The sequence below is a fragment of the Anneissia japonica genome, unplaced genomic scaffold, assembly GCF_011630105.1.
Source record: "Anneissia japonica isolate Jap-2015-1 unplaced genomic scaffold, ASM1163010v1 scaffold287754_len4335492_cov202, whole genome shotgun sequence".
Lineage (NCBI taxonomy): Eukaryota > Metazoa > Echinodermata > Crinoidea > Comatulida > Comatulidae > Anneissia > Anneissia japonica.
This window is the reverse complement of record NW_022705543.1, coordinates 205,961-230,690: the sequence shown is the minus strand read 5'-3', so window position 1 is coordinate 230,690 and position 24,730 is coordinate 205,961. Positions and strand designations below refer to the sequence as shown.

Here is a 24,730-nt window from a genome sequence, read left to right as displayed (position 1 = left end):
AAGAGTGATCGAGGGTGTCTACTCCGTCACTCCAATAGAGTGGCATCTGTCTCTTATACACATCTAGAGAACACCTAATTGGAAGGCATTTAGGCCTAGCTGTCTGAGATACAAAGCGATATACGGTACTACGCAACCAAGTGCGCCATAAACGAACAATGCTATAAGTCTTATAGCTATATTTTCTGTTAAAGTTCTCCAAGTTCTCATTATACTATGCGTTGGTGATTGTTTTGCGCCCTCATCGTCAGAAACTACTTGTGAAGCACTAGCATCTGAACTTGATGATGCTCCCATATTCATACCGCCACTTTTCCCACGTGATGGAACTGAAAGGGAGACAGATGTTACGTTTCAATTAAATTATTTATTAACAGCTTTGACATTACAATAACCTGAATAGTTGAGTTTGCTGGTGACAAATTAATTTCGTTGTGTTAATGCTATTTGTGTGAATAATGAATTTTATCGTCTGATCGTAATTTCGTCTTCACCATCTTCATAATTTTCATCACAACGTTAATATGCCTCGTTTTTATCATCTTCATCATATCACGCGCCTATTTATCTTCTTCATGTTAAACTTTATTATCCATCCTGTCATTATCATCATTATGTTAGTCTTCATCATTATCTCCATCATCAATTATTACATCATCACATTATCATCATCCTCTTTATCATCTCCATTATTCATAAATTTATCACTGTATCAGCTTCATCATCATCATCATCATCAATAACATCCATCGTCCCCTTCACCATCAGACCGTTTTTCTCCATGGTCGCCGTCGTCATCATCGACATCGTCCTCATCATCATTATGATCATTACTATTATTATTATTATTATTATTATTATTATTATTATTATTATTATTATTATTATTATTATTATTACTATTACTGTACATTAATTACTAATATGGCTATTATCATCATAATGACATTTCTACGATACAGTATAGGTAACAGGTTGTTAGGATAGGTAATAAAGGGGTATACGTAGTAGGCCTATGTCAAGGCTCGCGGTAATACAATCAGTAAAATTAATTAATCATTGCGACAGGTCTGAGAGTGCTATTTCCGTGAAATTTTCTCTCCTCCCTAGGCACCTCTGTTACAAATTCCTGGATTCGTTACTAAAACGCATATGGAGTGTATTCGTTTCCCAGTAGTGGCTCCAGGACGGCAGCGGTTCCAACATGTCAAAGGGTTGATACCAAGGGGACATGTCTAGGGTCTCTGGTCAGGGTAAAAAAAAAACAACCTTTGGTGGGCTCAATGAGAGGTTGAGAACAAGGCAAAAATGTGCTTTTATACCGCAATGTTAGGTACCCCAATCACAACAACGATATCAAGTGGTGTCGGACGATAGGGGAGGGATAAATGCATCTTCGAGCGTTATACTGTAATTGTCACTAACCCCTGCTCTCGCCAACATTGGCATCAAGGGCGGTGCTAGCGGGGGTCCAGGGGAACAGGAACACGATGGGGACACCCTCTGTCAGGGAATTTCCAGCAAGGTCGTCGGGGGGAAAAATCAAATGTAAAATTCAAGCATGCCTTACTGAGATGTCAACATTTTAGGGATTAAAACTGTTTAGTGCAAGCATGCTACCGTGTGCGAGGTGTTGCATACTATTGCGAACGTATGGATTACAGTGGTGCGCCAGCTCTTCCCCGACAGGGGGATGATACCTCAGACAGAGGGTTGGTACCTCAGGCAGAGGGTTAGTACCCCCGACAGGACACTAGTACCCCGATATTCTCTTTAAATAAAATAAAAATTCCCACAATTATCACATTTTATTATCTTTTAATATAAAAAAAAATCTCCGAAAATCTAATTTTTTTCTCGACCGGGGATGTGGGGGAGGGGGATGAGGCTTTTTCGTGCGCCGCGCCTGATTAGCATGTATGTACGGACTCTATCTTCGGTTTAATTAGTCCTAACTAACCATAGAGACGTCGTCTCATAGTCAGACATTCATTTTTAGGTTAGCCTAAAATAGAAGCCTATCATTACTAAACAACATAATTAGGACCTATACGAGACCCAGACACTGACCTTACCTGCTGCAGCTTACGCCTATACTATTCCGTCAAATCGCTATTGTTAAACCATTGGTATTCATCAGTTAAAACCTATTATATCAACAATAATGGAATCAACAGATTTTGCATTACGATCCGTCGTAACTTCAATTCAGTGGTTCGAATTGTTATTTAAATTTGAAGAGATGTCAATCACTATAACAGCTGGTCGTAGTGAAAGGTTGGCCTACAGCCTGAATGATGAGGGTTGGTCCAGCATTAGCAATAGTTCACTCTTACCATGCTCTTTCCATTGAATCAGACGCTTATCGTCTGGGGAAGCGCGGCCTTAACGCTTAGTCGCCGCTATAATCGTGACGTAGGTGTTCTTTCAGACTAGTGATAGTGATTACTTGCACGCTTTAACAGCTATAGTTCATCCTATATATTTTGAAATGCATTTTCTCTCACAAACTTTTGAAGAAACAGCCGTTTTTATGAGGTTACTTTTGCGGATCAAATACATGCCTTAAGCCACATTTACACTAGACACCATTACGACGCGACAACGACATCATCATCGCGTAGTTTGCATTCTTCAACACTGCGCACATCTGTATCTTGTTGTCGTGTCGTAATCGTGTCTAGTGTAAATGTGGCTTATAATGGGCCTTGCCGGAGTGTCAATCAAACTTAAAAGTAGCATTGTCGAGTTTTTTGTTTTTGTTTTTGTTTTTGTTTTTAATTAATCAGCCAATAATCAGGATTTAGCTCAACAACACAGTATACAATTGTATAGAACAGTTTTTATTATTTAAATTCAAAGATAATTTTGCCAATTCTAGAGAAATATAGAACGTACACCATAAGAATTTTAATATTTGGAAATACAGTACTCAACTTGATTAGACGTTGGCGGCGCCTTTTCGGATGTAAAATAGTGGGTAGACGTCGAAGGATGCTGGAATGGGAACTTAATTATCTTTTACACAGTGGGACTTCGTACAATTAATTATGAATTGTTGATGATGATCAGTGGTGGCGCCATGATTTTCCAGAAGTGGGGGCCCGAGTCCCCCACGGTGGGGGCGGGGGTCGCTCAAAATCTCTCAAAAGCATTCCATGGAGGGGAAGCCCCAAAAAAGCACAATTTAGGGGTTTCAAATACTTATTTAATCTTTAGGAGTATACTAATAATTTATTTAGAAAATACATATACATATATTCTCCCCGACGAACTGAAGTTTTCTCCCCGACGAGGGGGGGGGGGAGCTCTTCCCAACTGGGGCACTGTACCCCCTCCACTGGCACCACCCCTGATGATATAATGATGCCGATATTTCTGGTGCTGCGTTTAACAGCATTTTGCAGGTATGGGGCGGATGCAGGATTTAGCGGTAGGGCGTCGCGTGAGAGTCCACACCACCATGGTTGAAGCTGAGGTGCGACAATTTTGAGGATATCATAGTGCCAGGAAACTGCACTCTCAAATTTATTCAGTAGTATGTTCATAATGATATAAATACAAGGGCCGGGGGGGGGGGTGCGCGATCACACCGCTTGCACCCCCCCCCAGCATCCGCCCCAGCAGATTTGTAGCTGAAGTTAATAAACAATTATGTTGAGTTACCGTATTATTTAGATCAATACATCCACTGAAGCTTTTCACCTGATTATACAGATAATGTTGATGACATTCAAACAAATATCATTTATAATATACTAAACAATAAAATACATTATTTAGAAAATTATAATATATTGTTCCTTTAGTGTTGTCTAGGCCTGTATTGCTATGTGGCAAGGATGTTTGATATATATAATTATTATATATTTTTACTATATAAACACTTATGTATAGTAGGTGGGGTTGACTTATCATACTATGAACTGTCGTCGATGGAACTGTATGATTTTCTGCGAAAAGGAGCTGGTGCTACACCTGGCGCTGGTGGTGCACTAGCAGGTACGCTTTGCTCACTTTCGCTAGTCTTTCTCTTTTCCTCTTCCTGCTTTGAAATCAAATTCATTGACTCAAATTCTGGCTCCATATTAGCAAATACCTGTAATCAGAAAAAATGATTTAAAGTAATAAGTAGGCGGAATAGATAAACTATTTTATACGAATAGCGCGTACGAATATTCATTTAAATGTGGATTCAAATAAGGTCAAACAATTCAGAAACAGATTTATACACAATGATAAATACAGTATATTGCATTAACTATGCGCATATAGGCCATATATTATAATTAGGTCTGTAATATTAACTTACTCGTCGTACGATGATAAACAATACAAGAAAACAGAGGGATGCCGCGCAATAGATGTAGCAAGTTGTAGCTGCATCGAATCGGTAGATTAGACAGCCACTCAGGAATGTTCCGATTCCTACTCCAAGATTCTGGAATATTGCATTAAGAAACGAAATACTGGTTGCGAGAAACTGGGATGGGAATGAGTGCACTGTGTAGGAAACGAGTGTGTTCCATACGGCAAAATATGACGCTCCTACAAAAACAAAAACAAATATTATAATAGTACTGTATCCTGTATAGTAGGAAATGTCTGCGAAATGAGGTCAATGTATCGTGTACCGAAAAGTTCGGTTCACATTAGAGAAATTTAGAAGCGTTACGCAAGTGTAGACTGTACGAATACGTTACTTGGTACTATCAGTGTGAACAACCACCTGCAATTAGACGTGTAACGTAACCACTGTGTTGTGTAACGTGTCTCCCAACGTGTTTTTTTTTTTCATAGAAGGGATAAAGAGATACATAGTTGAATTGCCGTTCTTCCGTTTGCGGTAGACGCGTGCTAGTGTGAACGGCCAACAAGCGTGTAATGGAGAGTTCTTTAAGTTGACTCTCATAAAAACCTGACTTGAGAACAGTCAAATAAGTTGCCTTATAGTTTAAGTGGTCATGAATGTGTTAAAGGTAAAGTCATATGAAAAACAATCAAACGATTTACGCTATCGTCTGATTTTGTTTAGCTTATAGTGTTATTACTTAACAGCCATTGATTTTTGCGATACAAAAGCAAATACTTTTGAACCCTACACCCCCCCCCCCTTTGGGGCATGAAGTGGCACCCATATTAAGGGAACTTTTGTTCGTCCACGAAACAAGGAAAAGTATATCTTTCAACACTACGACCAACCCTTATTCTGGGGACACCCCTAAGGAGACACTATTTTGGCCCCAATGTGTCCTCTTAATAGGGGTTCTTTTGTAATAGTAAAAATTTAAAGAGTAAAAGAGTAAAACATAAGCATTGAAGGGTTGGCGCCTGTGGGAGGGCGGGAAGAGCTGGCCAGGTCGGGGAAAAAATTCACATGTGAACTTAAAACTACGCAGGTTATTACTGGCTTTAATGATTAAGGTAATGATTAATGATGACATCGTTTAAATATTTAGCTACATTAATGTTAAAAGAGTAACATATACATTACCCTGAATAATCTCAACCGGGAGAATCCAAATAGGATTTTGTAGTACAGCATAGATTAGAAATCGAATGCAATACAAGGCTAATGCAATGACCAGTATTTGTGTATGGCCTAATCGCTCAATAGCTTTCTTCTGGAAAAATAAACCCCAAACTATCTCGGAGAGAGCTCCAACTGTCGTTGCTATCCCCATTAACAGTTGAGTTGCACCTAGAAATAAATTGAAAAATTTTCTTTACGTACATTATATTGAAAATGCGACATATATTAAAGCCAGGCTCCGGAGGATATTTTTTATATGTTGTACAACTGATTTTTGTAAGACAAAAACATATTTTGGAGAAAAACTCGGAAGCGGTTAATGAGATACAGATTTTTGAAAGTTTAAAAACTAGGGGAAAAGGGGCGTAACCACTCTCTGGCTTTCAAAGCTCTTTAAAAATTCCTTAAAACATCCAAATGACGATATGGCAGTAATAATGGCAACAAAGAACTATTATAAAACACGATATTGGGAAATACCATTTAACGGGAAATTTTTAGAGAATTGGACTTTAGAGTTTTAGGCAGACCAAATTCGAGACTAATGTCAATAGACACGTTCCTACAGTTACCTTAAAGTTCAGATGGGATTTAAGCCGTTGGGTCGGTGTGTCATGAGCCTCAGCAGGGGCTTTATCAGAATTTCTATATACTTTAGCATTTTACAGGTTAATTTTAGTCTCAAAAGAATACATACAGAGGATCACCCCAATTTTCTCGAGTGAAATATTTACTCCTAAAAAAGTGAATACTATTATTCATAAATGCATATAATGAACAAATTATAAAACTCACTCTGAATATTGTGAAATTTCACTTTATTCCACTCTATACACTCGATCACTCTTTTCACTCTTTCGCATTTTAAAGACATTTACTGAATAGAAGTTGTTTTTTTTTTAATTGTTACCTAGGTTTTCAAGATGATAGTTGAGAAAGTACCAAACAAAACCATTACATGTTCCAACAAAAATTCCAATCACATAAACAGTTATATGCGCTGGTGACAACAGAAGCTTCATAAACTTCTTGACATGGTATTCGACATCGTTTGATATGTTCTGTGAAAAAGGGCATGCAATCGGTTAGTAGGTCAGGTTGTGCAATCTCACAGATTTGTTTTCTATCTATTTTTATATGAAATATGAATATCAATGAATAATAGGAGTGATGTACTGAATACTCAGTTAGGGTGACCCTCGAACCCATGGCATGCAGATAACAAGCCTGGTGCCATAACCATTAGACCACCGAGCTTATTAGTGTTTTGCGTCCGCAGGGCAAAACACCACATTAAATTTCCTGACGCAAAACAACATCAAAATAGTAATGAATATGCCTAAGTCAATCTGAGTTAAAATATAGATTGCGTAGTTGACAAAAACCTTGGTTGTAGTTGATTTAAAGACATGTGAATGAGTGTCTCAGTGTGGTATCCATATCCTACAGAATAAAAGCATTTTAAAAATTATTGTCTGTATGTAACACTATCCCATCCCATATATCTGAGTCTTAAGTATGCATTAATTTATTGAAATCAACAGGTGAGAATGAATGGTTTTAGGCCTACTCTTCTCACCTCAAAAGTAATAGAGCATGCTATTGGCAGAGAGATGAGGTAACAGCCTCCCATCATTAGGAATGCAATTGTATAGTCCGTGACGACGAAATCCATACCGCAATATGTAACAGTTGTTCTGTAAACCTGCAGTAGGCCAGCACTTAGTAGACACCTATATTGTAAAACCACGATTTTATCACGTTTTTTTTGTGTGTAAAATAAAACACTGGTCATGGGTGGATTTATTGGGGAAAGAAATAAATACAAATATTTGATCGCCCAAAACGCCTCAGAGGTTATTTTCGGGCGTCTAGAAAACAACAATTTCGCGGGGACATGCCACCGAACCTAGGGTAGTGTGGTCTCTGGACCCACCCCAACACCTTGATGCATAGTTTGATTAGGATTTGGATATACGGGTCATTTGGACCTGAGTGGAGTAACGTCCCTAACCTGTGATGCATAGTTACCATTTTAGGCCTATTGTTTTTCTGTATCGTGTTTCTTTGTGCGGATATTGGCCCTTGGTGGCTCTTGTAGCAAATAAAAGGAATTGAAATTAATCGAATTGATTTACTAACGTCCTCTTCATAAAATATGGTCACCCTACGATACAAATATATTACAACAAAAGCGTGCGCCAATACTTCAATAGCTTAGCATTTTTAGTGCTTCATATCGTGACATAAAAACCTGTGTTAGGTCTACGTAAATACTTAACTGAGAAACTTATAATAAATTTCAGTAAAAATCAGAACAATACACAGTTGATAGATGTTTAAAATATCAAACAAAAACGTGCATTCACAGACATCATTTGCTAATATGGAGTTTGCGCAAGCTTACGAATACGGTTACTGATGATGACATAATCCTGTATCTTATACACATCTAGATGTGTATAAGAGACAGCCACGTAGGGTATGTACTTTCTACATATTAGTAGACTCTAAAATTGATTAAATATGCCTCTAAAACCCCTAAATTGTTAAAATTTTCAGGGGCTTCGCCCCATTGGACCACTTTCCAAACCTTTTAATCGAAGCTCGACCACGCCCACTTTACTTTCGTCGGGGAAACTTCTCGTCGGGCCAATCCCCCCCTCCCCCTCCCGTCGGGCAAATCCTGGCGCCACCCCTGGACATAATTAATGTCGAAATATTGAATCCCAACACGATGGAGTCCATTTCAATACTTGGAGTACGGTATGTATTCTAATACGGTTACATCATTAACTTTTAGACAACCCTTCCCCTGCAGTAGAATATCTGTCACAAAATAGGCGATTCATGCCTTTTACATGAATCAAAGATCATTTTCACTTTGTACAGCGTAATTGTATAGCGTAATTGTCAAGATCGTTTTAGGAACAAGCGACGATAATGATAATGATATATTCGTATTCATTATCGTCTTAAGGTTGCGAAATCTCCCTAATAAAAGGAATAGTACGATTTAAAAGCATTTAATTCATTGTACCCTGAAACCAAGAAGAGCAAGCCTATATAAATGACAAGTAGGCCTATATATTTTTATTAACTCTGGATGTTCAGAATTTAGATTGCTTGTGGGGAATGGTATTTCCCATTGTCGTATGTAGGACTACGTAACAAAGTCAATAAACTTTCAGTACACCATGTGCACTTTATAAGAATGTAGGACTACATACTTATAAAGTCAATAGATGATCAACATTTTAATAGTCATCAATGTTAATGAATTATAGGTTAAAATACAATATTAAGTTAGCTTTAATCAATAAGATAACAAGGAATTATCTTGTATTTAAAACATTAGGCATATGTCTGTTAATAGGCCTACATTACTTACCCGATTATCCACCCTAGTGACCCGAAGGAGCGAAACTTGCTGTAGGATTCGTGTTCTTCATCTAATTCACACAAAATCGACACATCCACAAATGCCAAATTTGCAGCGAAAAACGTTTCATACAAAAATAACATAAATACAATTTCTAAAAACATGATTGTTAAACTGTGTTGAGTATATAGCCATGTTTTACTCTCCTGCTCACGTTTTTTGATCATCGTTTCTTTTAACTCGCTTAAATATTCCTCATCAGTGATTGTCGATTGGTTATTAATAATTGATGAATTATTATTTTCATAAGGTGGGAATCCGAGAGATGATGCCAACGTTTGAATAGCATAATTACAAGGCACTCTTTCTGCAGTCGGTATAAATATCAAAGAAGTGCCAAAAGACATCGAGCCAATAATGGACAATATGAAAATTATTCGCCAGATCTTAAAACGATCTGCAATATATCCCCAAATTGGCGTACAGAACACTCCGAGAACGGGCCTAATGGTAAAGAGAACACCTAATTGGAAGGCATTTAGGCCTAGCTGTCTGAGATACAAAGCGATATACGGTATTACACAACCAATTGCGCTATAAACCAACAATGTTATAAGTCTTATAGCTATATTTTCTGTTAAAGTTCTCCAAGTTCTCATTACACCATGTGCAGGTGAATGTTTTTGTGACGTACTCGCAGTAGAAGTATCTGAGCTTGATGTTGCCGCAGTAGAAGTATCTGAACTTGATGTTGCCGCAGTAGAAGTATCTGAACTTGATGTTGCCGCAATAGAAGTATCTGAGCTTGATGTTGCCGCAGTAGAAGTATCTGAACTTGATGTTGCTCCCATATTCATACCGCAACTTTTCCCACGTTATGGAACTGTAATGGAGACAAATATTACGATTTAATTAAAATTATTCAAGAACACTATTAACATGACAATAACCTGTATGTTTGAGTGTGCCGGTGACATAAATGTTTGTATTGATGCTATTTGTGTGAATAATGAATATCATGGTCTGATCAGGGATCATTGTTATCTGATCATCATTACTGGTACGTCTTCACCATCTTCATAATTTTCATCACAAGGTTAATATCCCTCGTTTTTATCATCTTCATCTTCAACATTCCAATCTTCATCGTATCATAGGCCTATTTATCTTTTTCATGTTAAACTTTATTATCCATCCTGTCAGTATCATCATGAAGTTATTACAGTAGTTTTTATCATTATCTCCATCATCAATAACATCCAGACGCGGATCCAGGATTTTCCATGACCTTCGCACAGATGGGGTGGTCCTTGCAGTGGTGGATTCAGAAATTGGAAATACAGAGTGACCAGAGAGGGACCTTCAAAGATAGACACCTCAGGCGCACATTACTACAGAAGTAAAAATGAAGTACGGTATTTTTTATTTGTTCTCTTTTGGGTTGTAACAATAAACTCACAAGACTGCTCGTGACTACTAGATTCTACAAGTGCGTGGTTGGCTGGGTTGTTTTGGTCGGAAAAGAGAAATTTTCTCTGTGAATTGATTCTCGAACGAGATAACGAAAGCTCTCTAATGACTCAAGCTACTGTATGACCGTTTTTATAATTTTAATAAAACCAATTTCTTCTAATTTTAAATACGTTTTCCCCTGAATTTGTGATAATTCCTTATCACACAAGTGCTAAATGCGTGACACATTTATCTCGCATGTGTTTCTGCAAAATGCGTGTTTCATCTAAAATTACATTGAAACGCGGGACCGTACCGCACGATGCTTGACGGTTGGTAACTATGACATAGATAACTGCCGGACCCTAGTTAAAATTGGTAATAGTGCACCTGATCGGACCTAGAGACAGAGCCTTAAGCCACCTGCGGCTTGCACGATTTTTGTCCCCGCAATGCCATGCAATGCGTCATGGCAAGACGTGCCATTTCAGTGGTACGCTGCAGAGCGTGAACCCGTGTTTGAGGCCTGTTCGCGCACTGTTTGCGCACTGTACACGTATAATTTTGTTACGCACTGTGTATGCAATGTTAGAAATAGGGCCTATCTAAAAAATATTTTATTTAAAAAATTCAATAATATTGAGAACAAACTATGGTCAAGTCATATATGTTATCGTATAAGGCCTATTAGGCATTTCATGAATGTATGATATATTATAATTTTGACAACAATTATTAGAACATGTGGAATTTTGCCCAACCCGTCGTGAAAATGTACTGAATACTCAGTGCGTGTGAAAACTTACTTGGCCTCAAATTCAACCCTGGCCATCAGGTGCAAGCTCGGTGGTCTAGAGGTATTATGCCAGGCTAGTGATCTGGAGAACAACTTGCAAATAATATAATTCAGTACATTTTCACGACAGGTTGGGAAAAAATTCCACATATAGGCCCCCTAATTGATTCTCCTGACGCAAATCCAGGTATTGTCTATTCCATCACGATAAAAACAATTAGCCTACCATTCAATAATAGAACAGTCCTACTTGCAGTGAAGTGAATCTAAAATGTATTCATGAAGTTATGATGATCTGAAGTGTTTAAAAACGTACACAATAATAGTTGAACCAACTTTAAAATACCACAAACGCAAATGTGCGTGACGATATTTTATTTCTTTAGAATGGATTTCAAAAAGTATATTAGTGCATCGTATAGATAAGGTCTTGTTTTGTTGGGTTTATTTTACTTGCAGCGTTTGGGAAATAGGTAATAGCTAAATTGTAATGAATATAATCAATAATTATAGCATCTAAAACCTAATATTATTGAAGGGTCCTTGTAAAGTTTAAATAGGATTTTTTAAAGTTATATTTTTAGATCATTAGACCTACTGAACGGGCACCCAATAGCCCCGGGCCCCAGTGCTGTGCACTGATTGCACTGCCCATACCTACGCCACTGGCGCCACTGGACCTGCGTTTGCTATGCACTGTATCATGCGCTATAGAAGTGGAAGACCATAATGTATTTGGAGTACCTCTCTGGTAGAGCCTACAGTACAATCAGTGTATATGATAGTGTGGATTTAAACATTGTCCTATTGGTAATTTTATTTTTATTTCTCACCCTGACCTTCGCCTGGGCGAACTGGGCGAAGGTCTGGATCCACACCTGACATCATCATCATTAATAGCATCATCACATTATAATCATCTTAAATCATCCCAATTATTTACCAATCTATCACAGTATCTGCTTCATATTCATCATCATCAATAATATCGTCCCCTTCACCATCACAATATAGTAACCGTCTGTCTCCGCCGTCACCACCTCCTCCTCCCCCTCCTTATCATCATCCTCACCCTTCTTATCATCAATATAATAATAATAATTATTATTATTAATATTATTATTATATTAATTAATAATATCATCATCATCATAATCACATTATCTATACCAGTGTCACGTAACTGGGTCCGCGGATCACTTGTTGGTGATCTGCATAAAATTATTGGTGGTCCATCAAACTCTAAGGGTCCGTGGGTGGTCCGCAAGAAATGTAAGTGGTACGAGTGGTCCGGTGTCGTATATAGCCCATAAAACCACGAAAAACAACATTTTAACTATTTGACATTCCTTTCACACTTAGACGTGATACGCATATATTATTTCATCGTTTAGGTTGGGAATTTCATGAGTCTCATAAGTATAATGTTGAAAACAATTGACATTGATGAACATAATGAACAATAATTTATTGACAATAAAAAATCGGTTATGAGACGCAGTGGTGGATCCAAAAAGAGGGGTGGTGCCTTACCTGACCGTTTTCAAGAGGGGGAAAACCTTGAATTTTGAAGAACTTAAGTTAAGACTCCTCAGAAGTCGAAAAAGCTCATTTCCTGCCATCTAAAAATGGAGTAAAACCCTTGTTAGGCTGAAATGAGAGAGATTTTTTATGGTGTGTAATGCGCTTTATTACCACAATATTAGGTAGGCTCAACTGCAATCACAATAAAGATATCAAGGGGTGTCAAGTAGCTATAGTGAGGCCAATGCATGTCAGAAAGGGGTTAATTTTCCCTACATGTATGCATTCATTATTATTCTTCGGTTTAATTTGTCCTACACTAACCACGTTGACCAACTGAATTTCTCATATCATATCATCCCCATTCAAACGTTTTATACCTCACCACTAGCCTAAAAAGAGAGGCTTTTCCTATCATTTACTACTATACTATATAATAATATGGCCCCACCCCTACAATAGCGTATGTCACTCTCCTGCACATAAACCAACCAATAAGGTCCCCCTGACCTAAATATTCTAAAACTGATCTTACCTGATGCAGCTAGGCCTACTATTCCGATAAATCGCTATTGCTAAATCTTTGGTAATCATCAGTTACACCTGTTATATTAACAATAATAGAATCAACAGATTATGTGTCTGTTACGATCCGCTGCAACCTCTCACAATTCAGTTGTTGGAATTGTTATTTAAATTTTAATATGTCAGTCCAGAGAGTTGTTAGTGAACCATAACAGCTGGCGTTTAATGAAACCCGGGCGTTCTGAAAAGTCTGGATTACGAGGGTTGGTCCAGCATTACCAATCGTTCACATCGGCATGCTCTTTTCATTGATTCAGACGGTTATCAGTGGCAGATGAATTAGTTTAGATTCCTCCATGCTCCGGTACGTGGTGTAACCAATCTAACGCGGTCTTAACGCTTAGTCGGCTATAATTGTGACGTATGTTCTTTCAGACTACAGTAGTTGGTTTGCACTTGGACGCTTCAACAGCTAGTCCCATTCATAGTCTGAAAGCTAGCAACATAAGATTACACCAAATTATTTTTGCCTAGAAGGTTAGACCTAATATTGGTTAGGCTGTCAAAGACATGGAAAAAATCATAAGATGAACCCCGGAATGTTGGTCCATGTGCTACATAGGAAGATTTTTCTCTACACTGTCAAATTTAGGAAGTTTTACAAATACATTAAGATATGAACGTGGCTAGGTGGTGGGGGTGATGGGGGTCTTACATCACCTTCCCAACCTGATATTCGGTAGGATTTAGGTTTTTCAGGGCCGTCGGAACCGCATCGGCTTTGGCCGGACCACTTTTTCTCAAGTCTTTTACTTTTAAAAATAAATATAAACTGATACCTATGAAGTTAGTATTAATGTTCGCATTAAATTGTCTTTTTAATGTTATATATTTAAACAAAAATCCACCAATCGCTTGTTTTTGTTTTACTTTATTGACAATCCTTAATTTAATAATTAAGATTTATTTTGAAAATTTTTGCGGTATAAATATAGCAATTAGTATTTATAATTTTTTTGGGGTGAGTTTATATGGTATCTACAGTAGTCCACTTCACTAGCTTTAAATCCTGGATCTGACCCTGCGTTGGTGTTTAATATTAAATATGTGTAGCTGTTTTGAAGGTTGCCAGCTTCTATTCCTGGGCGCCTTAGATGCCATATTTTCAAAAATTGTTTACATCGGGTCCAGCATGATTGCGTTGGGGTAGGTATGAATTCAATATCCCAACTAACACTAAGTGTTGTGCTGCCTCTTGAGGGGTGCGGCCAAAAAACAGAGACAGTGGCGTAAGGTAGGCCTATACCGACTGTTCAGACGGTTCAGTGATAGTGGTGCTAGTACAATTCATCTAGTGCGCCATCAATAATTTATTAATGCAAATTTGGCAAGTAAGTGTAATTAAAAGTGCACCAATATGTTTTTCGAAACCGTATTCATTAATTTTTAGGCTTATTTCCTAATATAACGCATAGCATATTGCAAACTGTGCATTTATAACACATTTTATTTACAGTATTTTTATATTTTAAATATTTCACCATACCTGCACTCTGTGTAAATATGCCTTTATTTGTTGTTATTCGTGTTTGTTGCACCTTACTTATTCATGGAGGATAAGCAACTCAAGTCATCTGTGGCGTATTAATATTTCATCATACTGCATCGTCATTGTTATTGTATATAGGCCTATGTATGTTTCTTGCACTTATTCATGGAGGAATACAATTCATTTATTTATGATAGAAAATAAATATTATTTATCATTTTTCGCAATTGACCTACACTTGTCTTATTCACATGATTTAAAAAGGCCTACGAATTGTGATTTGGTCATTATCTTGAGTCATGCTACTACCTTCTGTGCCCAGATATCTTTTTAGACCCACTCTTTCGCATTATGTATAGGGCATATGCCTTTATTATCTCTTTTGTAAATATATAGACCTAAAGTTTTCTGGATTTATAACGGTAAGAGGATGCCCAAGGTCATACTCTCAAAATCTTCCTATGGGAAACATTACCCACACACGCTCGCACCCCCCCCCTTTTTTTTTTTCAATGTCTTTGACGGCCTAACCAACATTAGGGGATCAAAACTCTCACAAACTTTTGAAGAAACAACTGTTTTTGTACGGTTAATTTTGCGGAAATACGTTCCTAATGGGGCATACCGGAATGTCAATCAAACTTAACCCTCTCCATACCAATCTGGACAGGGCAAGGAATACTTGCTTCTCCCACAAACGCACGTGTATGGATACGTACTTTTACGCTGTTATTATGCAACAATATCCTAGAGGCGGGGCTTATGAAAGGTCATTGTGTTTCAAAATGGACTTGCTGTGTTTAAGGCATTCAAATTTCATGAACAAATTGTTTAGCAATTATTGCGATATGTCGATGCAGGGGGAAAAAGTGTGTTTTCGATCCATTTACAATATTTTATTGGATTAGGGAATCTCGGTACCCGTAAATGTGAGCCAGTTACCTATAAAAATCCAAAAAGAAAATCCGTATCCTTCACATAATCCCAGTTTGTTTGCTTATTTTAAACAACAATAAATTAAAAGACTCGTTTTCCTTTGTTTCATTTATGGTCTGAAAATAAATTATTTCGTTAAATAACCGGAACTCTGTCACTTATTTGTTTACAAGACTCCTTTCAAGGAGTCTATCCATCATGTGTTTGGTTAAACATAATTAGTCCTAAGTCTATTATTAGACTACACAATTATATTTGAGTCACACGTCAGAATTCAGCCATACTACACTGTAAATGGTCTTTTCTTTGTTACCTTGCCTTTCCCCTGCTTCTCAGGGGATGTATGCGTTATGTCTAGGTCGTTGCTAATGTTAATAATTATTCTATTTATCTTTTGTAATAAAGTGGTGGAAATAAATAAACCATAATTACTTTAGTATAGCCCTGTAATAGTTCAGTACTTTGTAGGCCTATTTAAAAACGTACATTCTTATGGAAAAAAGCGGTAATTTGGGGTTGGGTGCGCAAGCATCATCATCGTAAATTTCACCATAATAATCCAGGAATTTTCGTTAGGTGGGGTTACTCCTAACTTTGAAACGAGACCAAAGATTACTATAAGAGTACAGTATTATTTTTATAAGATTTTGCTCTAACCCTGGCGGCGCTCTTTAGGCTACTGTATTACGCCGTCGGCAACGTTTTCCCCTGGGAATATTCTGAACCAATAAACGATATCCTCCATGGTTAAGTTATACAATCGCATCAGGTGTTAGATCACGACCATGACCTAGGCTAAAGTGGAAAAGGGTTGTGTTTGTTGTTTATCTTTATACACTCAGTGTTAGGGTAGGCCTAGTCATGTTTGGTGCTTTCAGCAAGACATATTGCAACTTTGTACGTTCAAGTATTTTTAATCAGCAGTTTCCTATTCCTCTTATTCAGCATTCCACGTGCAATATTGGACATCAGACTAGGCCTACTACTACTACTAGGCCTAACCCTGACAAACAAGATGTTGACGTCGAGGAGTTAAATTACGACGACTTGGTAAGTTTTATACCTCCATGGTTAGTGCAGGGAGATGTATATTTTTTACATCTCCCTGGTTAGTGCTGCTGTAGTCTAGCCTTAGCCAGGAGCTTGTAATTGTCGAGCTGTAGGCCAGCTCTATAAATACCTCCATGAACTAAAGAGAATGTGCATATAGTAATACATCGAAAGCTAACCAAACCAGAATCGCTAGGAAAATATGAGTGCAAAAAAGTGGTACAGTATTGATTGGTAATGTAGCCTATGGTGCCTGCCTAGGCCCTAATTGGCTTGTGGAATTCGGTTCGGAAGGGGGTGTCCCCTTCGTGGGGATCCAGGGGTGTAACCTCTCTGGAAGCTTTAGCTTTTTCATGTATTATAAGTCAAATCTAATGATTCTTATGTGTATTCCATTAATGAAATTATTGATTTAATTTTAACTTGTGTGTTTTAAATTGATAGAATCACATATTGTCTTGTGTGGCTAGGCCTTTATATATGGATAATTTCTTGGCCTTTTCAGTACAAGATACAAAATCCGGATTCAATACTTGTCATAATAGAATGCATTTTTAATGAGCTTCAATTAATACAGATAATTACTGGGCTGGTATTTTAGCAACTTACTGTAATTTCATGTCTAATTATTCAATGTAAGGTCAGGTCCAGCTATATATCACAATCTATTCTTTATACAGTATTCTAGTCATAATTTGACCTTAATTTTAACAACGATTTCAAACAGACTTTTTTTTGTAGTATTTTATTGCAAAAGAAAATAAATTAATATAAAGCAGGCCTATGCAGTTTTCTTTGTAAACTGGAAGAGCATGTGAAAAAAATAAATGGCCGGGAGTCAGGTCACCAAAACGGGAGTCTCCCGGCCAAAACGGAAGTGTTAGCATGTATGCTGCATGTGGGAATATGCACAGTTTGAATTACAGATTTGGCATCTAGAAGCGTCATAACCTGAAACAGCTTAAACCTCAACTCCAATTACTCTTGGAGCTGAGATGCATGTGGCCTGTCTCTCGGGAAAAATAGCCTGTCTGTCGGGGAAATTTTGACACCGTCGCTGTTTAGAAACTGCGCAAATGCTTGAAATGTTGTCTTATCAAACTAGTAAAATAATTGATACACTTTTTTTTTTTAAATGATAGAATTTAGACAGCAGTTTTCCAAAATATCGATTGAAAGAAGTGCTTCCATTCTCTGCGTTCCTTACGGATTCATTTGGCAGAAAACACAACTACCTTAGGATTTCACTTACAGAAAAATGCAATCTAAGATGTAAGTAAACAATAATTATAAAATACTTATTTCCTCTGATTTACATGTTTTACTGGATATTTTTAAGCATCATCTTTATCTGTTAATGAAAAAAAAAAAAAAAATAGGTATCAGTTGACTGCACCCCATGGTGTCATGAAACAATCCTCTTCTGTTGCTGTGTTATGATGAAGCTTTCGGAATAGGAAAGTAACATTGCGAGATACAGTGATGACATCACGATTGACTTATAATTAAGCAATTAGTAGAGTTGCGTATCATACACTAGGGGAATTTATTATACAAAGTTTAGATTAATGCTGGAAAAAATTTAAGGGCCTGGGACAGGAATGCAATTTTAAAATTAATTTAAAAAAAGAAAGGTTGGATAGTTTGAGCAAGGGACTTAGATCTTCGGTAGGGCTATAAGGAAGTTTACATTGGAACAGTGTACTGTAAATTTATACAGCCAGAATTTTAGGGCAACAAACTTAACCCCCAAGCTACAGCTGCATGCTAATGAAGATATTTTAATGATAAAGTTGAATTTATATTAAAATGAAGCTCTTATATGAAGCACTTAGATATTGTTGCTAAGGTCTCGCAAACGACGGTGTAAAAAACGTGTGTTTTTGTGACACACATGACTTCTGGGCCCTGTTCTCATAGGTCAGTTGTTACATGTGATTGACACTTCAGAAAGGTCCATTAAATATTGATGATGATAGATTATTAAAAATGTATATTTCCAAATAAAATGTTAAGTGAGATTGCCTCTTTATTATGATACTAATTTTCACCAAATTTTAAAATAATGTTAACAATTTATTTTACTAGGTCAATATTGCATGCCAGCTGAGGGGGTAACGTTATCTCCAAAAGACCATCTTCTATCTACAGATGAAATAACCAAGATTTCACGGCTCTTTGTTAGCCAAGGAGTGAACAAAATACGGCTAACAGGCGGTGAACCATTGGTTAGGCCCGATATTATAAAAATTGTTGGTAAGTACCGGAGTACTATATTTCTCATATAAATAGCAACTCTATTTTTTCCAGTAAGATGACACATTTCAATTTTTTAATTAGTTAATTTACATTAAAAAAATTGTTTTTCTAAATTATGATTGTATATTTTCTTCCATGGTACAGTTATACTATTTAAACATAATGTCAACGTTATTAGCACCACTGAACATTGTATCTGCTGTGGATATTGACATTTTTACAAATTACCGTTGATTGAATGATTGATTGACTGATTGATTGATTGATAGTCTCATAATGAATCTTACTGTGTAGAGAATGGAGCTGTTTTGTTTTTTGTGAGAACAAAAATCAGGTTTTTGACTGACCATTTTAACCTAGGACCATGGAATTGGAATAAAAATTCAATTATCTTGACCACCAGGTTACAGGTCTTGTGCATTTTTAATTAACAAGCAATATTATATTAATATAAAATGATATTTTGTCCATGTATATAGAACTCATTGATACTTCTAAACATTGAACTCAATGAAGATATTTTTTTTTTCCATTGATAAGATTTAAGACTAAGACATTCATTTTCTCTTTTTTTTTCTGTATTAGAAAATTTAGGTGAATTTGATGGTTTAGAGCAAATCGCAATGACAACGAATGGCATTGCTTTACCTCGTAAGCTACCTGCTCTGAAAGCTGCCGGACTAACCCATCTCAACATCAGTTTAGACACGTTGAACCCTGCTAAGTTTGAGTTTATCACACGGAGGAAAGGTGAGTGCAGTGTAACCATTAATTAAAATATTAAATATTGGGAAGTGTGAGCAATTTGGCTTATCAGTAAAGACTACTGCATAGTACATTCGGGTATTCAAAGTGAAAGAATTTGGACACATCTAAGCTTTTAAAGCCCTGACCAGACTATCAAATTTTATTAACAAAAACATGTGACTTGCCTAAATATGGTCATGATGACATCACATCATGACCATATATAGACACATCATGACTATATATGGGCACACAACATAAATTTGAGAAAATGGAACGTCCCTCTGCATTACTATGTTTTCCTCCCACAAAAATCAAATTTGCATCCCAATTCTGTATACAGTTGAAATTGAAAAGTCGAATCCAAAATGGTATAGAAAAATTGTTCGACTTAGATAAAAATCAACTTACAGATGGTTAATTAATGGAAAACACAACAATTTTCATGTAAAATAAGATCAACTTAGAAATTATTTGAGTTAGGCAAGTTTAACTGTATTTTATATTATTTTTTTTAAGGTTGGCATCATGCTATGAAAGCAATTGATACAGCAATTGAGCTTGGGTACACGCCTCTGAAAATTAACTGTGTCGTGATGAGAGGTTTAAATGAAGATGAAATTGAAGACTTTGTACAGTTGACAGAAAGCAAAGCGATAGATATTAGGTTTATTGAATATATGCCTTTTGATGGCAACAGATGGAACAATAACAAGGTTGTCCCAATGAAAGAAATGGTAGAAATTATTGAAAGAAAGTGGCCTGATCTGCAACGCATCTCAGACCAACCAAATGATACCTCAAAAGTAAGTTCTTGTATACAATCACAGTTATTATTTATTATTATTATTATTATTGTTATTGTTATTATTATTATTGTTGTTGTTGTTACTGGTATTATTATTATTGGTATTATTATTTTTAAGAATTAATCCTTTTAACATTTTAATTTTTTGTATCATTTCTGGATTATCTTTGTACTTTTCTCTTGATTGTTGTCATTTTATTGTATTTTATTGTATGTGTTGCGGGGCCCTAGAGGCTAACAATGCTTTTGCACTAATCAAGTTTACCAGGGTAAACAATATATAAATAAGTAAAGAATATTAATATAGCTCATATAGTCCTAAAGTATTTATTTTAAAAAAATGAACTTACATTTTACATTTGTGTTTTTTATATTATAAGTTATTAGCTTTCAAACAAATATTCAAACAAGAACAAATTGTTATTGCTAGTCGACACACATTTAGTAAAACCTTTCTATAGTCTTTGCTGATACCCTCATTCTTGTTATCTTTTCTTGATTATTTGAGCGGCAGTGTAGGCCTATCAATAATAATATATCAATCTGTTCCATGCCAAGTGATATTCTATGGAAAGTGCTGGTATATACAGTACAGTATGTAAAGTTGATCATTGTCTTTAACAGCCTTTGTTACTGGCGTTAAGAACACAACTGCCAATTTCTAGACTGTGTACACTATATCTATAGATATAATTGAGGGCATAATTTTTAATGATGTTTTTTCTCTGCATCCAAATAGTTGTTCTCTTCAGAAACATGGCAAATGTTTAAATTCATACTGCATTCTGGTTTCACTCATATAGCAAGATAACATTATTTGCAGTGTATATTTATACCTATAGCCCTATTTTTATTTTCCATTCATTGCATGTTATGGTGTCCCAAATGATCAGTTGTGTAATGTAGATCATTAAATTATTTTAAGATAACAAGTAATAAGATTTTCTTTAATTCATAGGCATACAAAGTTCCAGGGTTTAAAGGTCAAGTAGGATTCATAGCCTCCATGAGCCAGCCATTTTGCGGTACATGCAACAGATTGAGGTTGACGGCTGATGGTAATTTAAAGGTAGTGCATTTTTTTAAATCTATGAAATATTTGTACAAATTACGGGAGGTGTTAATTCATTGGTTGGTTAATTGATTGATTGGTACTGGTTTTTCTCCCATTTAGGTTTGTCTATTTGGAAATTCTGAAGTGTCCTTAAGAGATATTTTACGATCAGGGGCCACTGAAGATGAACTCTTAGATGTAATCGGAGCTGCAGTTGGAAGAAAGAAAAAGCAACATGCAGGTGTGTTATTAAATTTTAATTAATAATTTCAGTTTGATAAAGATTATGATTAATTAGTACTTCTATGATACTATTTGTTATTAACGTTACTATGAACTGTGGAAGTGGTTTGGTGCAGCGGGAACGGTTTGGTTTGGGTTTGTTTTACAGTACATTCATTTATTTAGATTTCCAGTAAATATTTGGTTTTTTTAAAAATCATTTTAGGAATGTTCAAGTTGGCGAAGATGAAGAACAGGCCGATGATTCTTATTGGTGGGTGAACGGATCATAGTTTTAATGTGTATGTACTTTTTTATGGCTACGGCCCATTGGGAGAGATATTCCTATTGTGGCCTTTGTCTCAGTTCAACGAGCTCTACAACATAACTTTTACTTTACTTTCAACAAATGAACTCACCAAATACAGGACAATGCTTTATAAATCAAGTCGTATTATGATCCTAAACTATCAGTGGATTTGTCTTTGCACATGTTATGCAGCCGACCATCGGGTAACAAATTTGTCCGCACGATGAACACTGCCCAGTACAACACTTATTATATATTTCTCATTAATTGTATTATTTTTATATCTTTCAGGCAAAGATTATCAATCAAATATATTAATGACTTATAATAAAGGGAATCATCTACCAATGAAGATTGTATTATCTAAATGGAAAAGAACAAGCGATATTCAATGTTGTAGTTTAAACTTTCAGCTAAATGGTAAAAAGCTAAAAATGGTAACAGATCAGAAACTAAAAGGGAAGTATGGTGCAAACAGTATTACCAGACATGCTTGCGTCCATGCAAGTTACCCTCCGAAAGAAAATGTAGTACCCTTAAAATCAGTGCTAAGAAATTTAAGTTTTTTAAGAAGTTCAAGAATGCATTTTAATTATGCATCATGTGCATTTAGTACAGGGCAGGGGGAAGATGACCCAGAGGTCAGTCTTACTCACGTTGATAACCAGGGTAAGGCCAAAATGGTTGACGTATCAGCCAAAGCCACCACACAGCGTGTTGCAACTGCAAGTGGACAAATACGATTAGGAAAACTAGCGTATAATTTACTTAAAGACAACAAGCTGGCGAAGGGGGATGTGTTAACAGTTGCAGAAGTGGCTGGTATAATGGCGGCTAAGAACACAAGTAGTTTGATTCCCTTGTGTCACAATATTCCACTCACAAAAGTGGCGGTGAATTTTCAACTCGACGATGATACGCAATGTGTTGCGGTTGAGGCGACGGTTAAAACGACTGGTTTAACAGGGGTGGAGATGGAGGCTCTTGTTGCAGTTTCCGTCGCAGCGCTTACAGTTTATGACATGTGCAAAGCTGTGACGCATGATATCCAAATTGGCGATATCAAATTAAAGCATAAAAGTGGAGGAAAGAGAGAGTTTATCCGTTGAATTAAAATTTTGATGTTATTTTATTCCGGCGTCAACCAAATGGCCTAAAAAACATGAAAGGATAAAACAAAGTGAAGAAAAAAAAATGATGCAAGCCATCGCCAATATTTAGAACACTGAATCGCAGTGGATTATATTTATGGTCGGCAACCCATGGGTCGCGGACAAAATGCAAAGGGTCCTCAGGTCACATCAAGTGCTTATGGAGAATTTGATTTCTTTAAAAAAACTTCAGCAGTTTTCTGGTATAAAGACAATCGTAATGGCAGGGTTCTTGATGCTGTTCTCCAAAACAAATGTTGTGAGACAATACACAGTATATATTGGCTGTATATTCTGGTGTTTTGAGACATTTCTAAGGAGTGGGGTAACTGTAGGCTTTGGGTCGTGGGATGCTAAAGGCGATTTATGTTTGGTGCTGGGTGTATAGGTTTACATCACTTCCTTGAAGGTTTTTTCATGCTCTAATATTTCATATTTATTTATGGACTTACAGGATGAAACCCTGAGTATTCAAGACAAAATCGAGCAAACAATGATCAATTTCATGATCACATTTTAAAACAAAACCTTATCCTGTACTATGGATGTACCATAATTGATGACTGGATGGCCAACCAATTTGGTTCATTCTTGAGACAATCATAGAGAATTCTAAATTATTTACTGTTCATTTTCTCTGGATAAATATTAATGCATTTTAATAAATTGTTATAATTTTTACAGTATAAACAAACTGTTCATGATATTGTACTCTATGCAAGTTCTTGGTATGTATTGATTGAATTTATTTGGTACAGTACTGTATACCTCAGTTGGTGCTGCAATATTATTGTAGATTATTCAACAATAACAGCGGAGATAAATTATATATTGTAGGATCAGAGTTTTTATGAGGCTTTTATCTTGTATTTTATAGTATATTTTATTTCTTTGCAATTTTTTTCCTGTTCTGTAATTACTGTGTCATATATTTAATTGAATAGCATTTTTGAAATTTTATTAATAATTAGTGAACATATAAGGTTCAATGTTAGAGAATACTGTAATTAAATGAATAACAGACCTGAAAAGATGACATTTTTAATATAATTGAAATGTACTGCAATATAATACTTCAAATTATAGATTCATTATGAAGGCAATGTTCAGCCCTCTTGTCACTCCTATCTGCACTGCTGACAAATGTACTAGCATAGATGGATTCAAGGGGGCGAGAAGTTGGCCAGTTCCATCCTTTTAGAATTTCCAGACATGAAACTTCAACTGGATTCACGGTGAGGCTGAGGTGGACTGAACCCTCTGTAAAATTGATCCCCACTATTTTCTGGATCTGCCATTGAATAGTTTGGTGTAATAATTTGTAATGGTAATGATATTGTTATTAAAATTATATAGATAATTATTAGTCTAGCTTTTTTATTATCAGTGGCTTGGATGACTGTTTCTCTTTTAATTCGTACAGTATTAAAAT

The 24,730-nt window shown here is 36.3% G+C and overlaps 2 protein-coding genes across 14 annotated transcripts in view; one reads left to right on the top strand and one right to left on the bottom strand.

The window, feature by feature from the left end:
* Positions 1 to 13,359, bottom strand: part of LOC117105636 (major facilitator superfamily domain-containing protein 6-like) — a 17,653-nt gene extending 4,294 nt beyond the window's left edge. The window contains exons 1-7 of one of the 10 annotated variants that reach the window (XM_033246821.1): positions 13,223 to 13,359; positions 8,925 to 9,798; positions 7,113 to 7,266; positions 6,444 to 6,594; positions 5,495 to 5,701; positions 4,313 to 4,548; positions 2,823 to 4,099 (exon numbers count right to left, since the gene is read on the bottom strand). In XM_033246821.1, the coding sequence (XP_033102712.1) occupies positions 3,920 to 4,099; positions 4,313 to 4,548; positions 5,495 to 5,701; positions 6,444 to 6,594; positions 7,113 to 7,266; positions 8,925 to 9,772 (1,776 nt within the window). In that variant the 5' untranslated portion in view covers positions 9,773 to 9,798; positions 13,223 to 13,359 and the 3' untranslated portion in view covers positions 2,823 to 3,919. Of the gene's footprint in view, positions 1 to 2,822; positions 4,100 to 4,312; positions 4,549 to 5,494; positions 5,702 to 6,443; positions 6,595 to 7,112; positions 7,267 to 8,924; positions 9,799 to 12,696; positions 12,814 to 13,222 lie in introns of those variants that run through there. The other 9 variants (XM_033246824.1, XM_033246826.1, XM_033246817.1 and 6 more) reach the window with 9 other exon arrangements.
* A 77-nt stretch (positions 13,360 to 13,436) lies between these two features.
* On the top strand, positions 13,437 to 24,658 carry LOC117105635 (molybdenum cofactor biosynthesis protein 1-like). Of its 4 annotated transcripts, none has more exons than XM_033246815.1 (10): positions 13,437 to 13,576; positions 16,643 to 16,747; positions 17,890 to 18,019; positions 18,836 to 19,003; positions 19,592 to 19,756; positions 20,273 to 20,559; positions 21,520 to 21,630; positions 21,736 to 21,856; positions 22,064 to 22,111; positions 22,439 to 24,658. In XM_033246815.1, exons 4-10 carry the CDS (start codon positions 18,847 to 18,849, stop codon positions 23,254 to 23,256), a joined length of 1,707 nt encoding a protein of 568 aa, XP_033102706.1. In that variant the 5' UTR covers positions 13,437 to 13,576; positions 16,643 to 16,747; positions 17,890 to 18,019; positions 18,836 to 18,846; the 3' UTR covers positions 23,257 to 24,658. The 4 variants fall into 4 exon arrangements, with proteins under 4 accessions (XP_033102706.1, XP_033102705.1, XP_033102704.1 ...); XM_033246814.1 differs by lacking the exon at positions 13,437 to 13,576 and adding an exon at positions 16,386 to 16,507; XM_033246813.1 differs by lacking the exon at positions 13,437 to 13,576 and adding an exon at positions 16,425 to 16,443.
* Positions 24,659 to 24,730: the final 72 nt, after the last annotated feature.